This window comes from Epinephelus fuscoguttatus, linkage group LG18 (assembly GCF_011397635.1).
Source record: "Epinephelus fuscoguttatus linkage group LG18, E.fuscoguttatus.final_Chr_v1".
Classification (NCBI taxonomy): Eukaryota; Metazoa; Chordata; class Actinopteri; order Perciformes; family Serranidae; genus Epinephelus; species Epinephelus fuscoguttatus.
Genome location: NC_064769.1, coordinates 12116994 through 12121202, shown reverse-complemented (window position 1 = coordinate 12121202; position 4209 = coordinate 12116994). Strand labels below are relative to the sequence as shown.

At 40.1% G+C, this 4209-nt stretch overlaps 1 protein-coding gene across 1 annotated transcript; it reads left to right on the top strand.

Annotated features, from left to right (window-relative positions):
* The first annotated feature begins 553 nt into the window (after positions 1 to 553).
* Positions 554 to 3941, top strand: ptges (prostaglandin E synthase). The gene is made up of 3 exons (XM_049604671.1): positions 554 to 770; positions 883 to 965; positions 2786 to 3941. Exons 1-3 carry the CDS (start codon positions 654 to 656, stop codon positions 3033 to 3035), a joined length of 450 nt encoding a protein of 149 aa, XP_049460628.1. The 5' UTR covers positions 554 to 653; the 3' UTR covers positions 3036 to 3941.
* The last annotated feature ends 268 nt before the right edge of the window (positions 3942 to 4209 follow it).

Genomic DNA, 4209 nt, shown 5'->3' with positions numbered 1-4209 from the left:
CATTAGCTTGTTAGCATTTAGCATGTTAGCCAGACAGAGCTGAACGTGCTCATGGAGCGCGCGCACCTGTTGGTGACGCAAAAATAGATGGATGTGTTTGATTTATGTCACAAGGCGCAGAAGCGGGCGGTGCAGTTAATTAAAATCAAATAGAGCTTTTTTTTTTTTTTTTTTTTTTACAAGTGAGTCGCAATAATGCTAACATAACCATATAAGTGGTTCATAAGTTGAAGTAAAAGATCTCTAAACACTCAAAAAAAAAAAAAAAAAAAAAAAATACAAGGTCTGGTCTAGCTAATAGACTACTTAAATAGCCTAGTACTTATAAGTTAATGAAGTGAAAGATCTGAATACTTTCACCATTGCCTATGTGACTCTTTTTGAGTAGGCCATGCCCTTAGGGCTCCAAATTTGGCGTGCCAAGGAATTTGAATGTTCAGTCTGGAATTCACAGAATTATGAATGAAACATTCCGCTTAACCTGCCACCATGATTTAAGTAGTGGGTGGAGGCATCACCAACAGTACATAACAGCTTCCCCCTCCGTCTCACTCTCATTTTTAGCAGCTTTACGCACGCACGCACGCACCAACCTCAGAGCTCCTCTTCCATTTCAGCGCAGCTCACTTTGGATCATTAAAGAAAGCCAAGCCATGGCAGTCATGATAAGAAATGAGGTTTTCTCCTGTTTTGTTTTCTACGGAGTGCTTCTGGTGATCAAAATGTACGTGATAGCGATAATAACGGGACAAGTAAGGCTGCGCAAAAAGGTGAGTGACTATGGATTAGAAAGAAGGATCAAAGCAGAGAAAGCAACATCATTTCATAATTGATTTCAAAGAAATGTTCACTGATCCGAAGTTTTTTTTCCTTTCCTGAAAGGCATTTGCCAACCCTGAGGACGCACTGAGACACGGAGGTTTACAGTTCCACAGAGAGGATCCCGACGTGGAAAGATGCCGGAGGTATGTACAGAAACTTTGGCACTGTCACGACATGACTTTATTTTGTAGAAATAGCCTGCTGTCAAATCAGAGACCACACAGTCAGTTATATTTTGACTAGGTTATCCACTTTTACTGCAGCACACAGTGAAGGAAGTATTTACTTAAGTAAATATACCACAATGTAAAAAATACTCCATTACAAGTTAAAGTACGACAGCAAAATGTACTTAAAAGTATAAAATATGGTACTCAGCACAGGAAAATACTTGATCCTATATTGGATCTTTTAAAATAGTGATGCATTCATACTTTAGTAGCATTTTATTAGTATCATCATCATTAACTTTTATTAATTGTATTTATTAATAACAACAACATGAGGTAATTACAAAACAACAACCTTGCCAACAAAAAAATAACAATAAATAACAAACAATAAGAGAATAGGCTATGTCCACATTTGCAAATTTTTGTATTCATACAGCACCCCAGGTGGTTTTTACCTTTTCATTTTCACTTTAAAGCTCTCCACATACACTCCACTCCACCATTTCGCTTATGTTATGACCCCTGCCTGCCCCCCATCTGCCGCCATCTCTCCCATGACCTGAAAAACCTCATGTAAAAAAACCTCATATTTCTAGTTACAGTACAGTACTTGAGTAAATGTACTTTCCACCACTGTTAACACCATAACTTCTATACACATCTTGCCTGCAGTTTCCACATCAGGATGTTGCTAAATTTTGTCACTGTGTATCTGGTTAGCAATAGTTGATGTTAAAAGGTTGAAAGGTTATGTGTTCACAGGTTTATTAGAGGCTTCTAAGGTATCTGTGGCTGGGTACTTAACATTTTATAGACCTGCACGTGCCAAAAATAGTGCCTGGAAGTGCTTATTATTATTATTATTATTATTATCATTATTAATTAAGCTTTTTCCTTCCAGTGAAATTTTCCTTTTAGATGCAACTCTTCAGTGAGATCATGCGATTCCCTCTGTTGGTTTTCAACAAGAGTAGGCAGCCTGTAATGAATGTGCTTCACTGCTTTGTTTTAACTTGTCCAGAATATGATCTGCGGCAGCAGTGAGGACAGCCAGTGTTTTTCTACTAGTAAAAACTTTCCCCTCGTCTGTGTATCCTGGACCATCCCTTCACTTTTGATGGGAAACTGTGTATTGACAGTTACAGACAAATCCTGATATAAATCTAGAGATCTGGCTCGGTTGTGTATATATGTTCGTGAGTTTCTACAACATGATGGACTTGAATAGTCTTCAAGCCTCGTAATCTGCTTTTAATGTGCTGTCACTGCAAGAACTTTTTACAGGGCAGGTTTCCTGAATAATATTAATCAAAAGTCCACCCACTGGGATCAACTTTTGAATAGCCTAATATTATTCAAAAGTTGATCCCAGTGGGTGGACATGAGGCAGGAAAATAGTGTGGCTGATAAGCAGTCTGACTGGGCTGCCAACAGGAGAAAGTCACAGATGCTTGCTGCTTTCCCAGACTGAATTCAACTGATGAGTCACCTTAATGAGAAATTACAGAATTCGTCTAACAGTGTGTATTCTGTAATTTCTCATTAAGGTGACTCATCAGTTGAATTCAGTGGGTCATCAGATTACCAGCTCTCCAAGAAAAATGCAGAAGAAACCACAACATTATCCAGAACTGAAATCACTGAAATGTGTTATTGAGAAATACTTCATACTATGCCATCCCTTCACTGCGTCATAGCTGAATCACAACATTGCAGGATATTGAAAACAGCTGTGTGTGTGCATACACATACACACTTGTGACTAACTCATGCTTTTTTTCCTCCTATAGAGCTCATTTTAACGACATGGAGAACATCCTCCCCTTCCTCTTCCTGGGTGCTATCTACTCCATGACTGGACCCTCACTGGCTGTGGCCCGCCTTCACTTCCTTGTCTTCTTCATTGGTCGTGTGCTGCACAGCATTGCCTACCTGTTGGCCCTGCGAGCACCGACCCGCTCTCTGGCCTACATTGTTGCACAGGTTCCTTGTTTCTCTATGGCTCTGCAGATCCTCACAGCGGTCGCAGCATATGCCTGAACATCCACAAAGAGAGAACTAGAGGTGCTGTTCTGGCTGGGAAGATGGCGGTTACGATCCGTGACCTGGGTCAGAGAAAGCAGGAGGAGGATACCGGAGAGGCCTCCTGGGAGAGAGAACATAAAAGACAAGAATGTCAGTGAGAGTGCAATACAAGGTGTGTGATTACACCACAGCCTGGTTTTGAGAGACTTTGTCAGTATTGTTATCGTCCTATTTACGTCTCTGAAATGTGAGAATGTCTTAAAAGTTATTTGAAGTTGTCATCCTGTACTGTAATATTTAAAAAGCAAATGAAGGTTGTTGCTCATTTTTGTCTTTTCGTTGAAATGACCTAATGGAATTTCACTCACAGACAGTTGTAGACATTTTGTTAAAATCACTTTGGAGTATTTTCCAACACTGTGCTGTGTTGTATGTTCATCCCCGCCTGCCCTTTTTGGGTTTACACACAACACAGACCACCATTTGTTTGGTGTTGTATCCTCCGTGGCTTCATCTGTTTCCTGTGTGGATGTTCCATCTGTTGTGTTAACATTTGTTTGCTTACTATGTTCAACAAAAACATGAATGAATCCTGGCATGATGGCTGAGGGTATGTTGAGAGATTTGATACCACTCAGCAAAACATGGTGTGATGCTTTTACTGAGTGACTGAAACTGCCTGTCAAGTCAATTTTAAGGAAGAAGAAAGTAACACAGAGTTTGGACTGAGAGTGAATTCTGCAACAACCGGCAGAGAACAAAACTGGTGGAAGAATTTTATCTGTGAAAAAACATTTCAAGGCTATTTTTAATATTGTAATAATATTTATTTTTCAGTGTAATGTATACAGTGCTTTTTTTTTTTTTTGAACACCTATATACATTTTTGGAGAAAATAAAGCAGTTGGCACATGCAACCAAGTTCACTTGAATGTGTGTTAATTCAGTATTCACTCCTTAAATTGTCTTTTAATAGAGAGATCATTGTGTTTGCTCCACCTAGTCGTGCAGAGACAGTGTGTTCTGGTGTTACAGGGGACTGGGCCCCACTTTGTGTGTGCTTTTGTGCGAGAGTGAGATGATCCAGAAGTCCACGGCAAAGCTCCAGCATTCCTCCACCTATTATGTAAGACCTTTGGCTGTGCTGTAGTTGTATCCTGAGGGGCCGGGCAGGGTGCTGGGAAGCCAT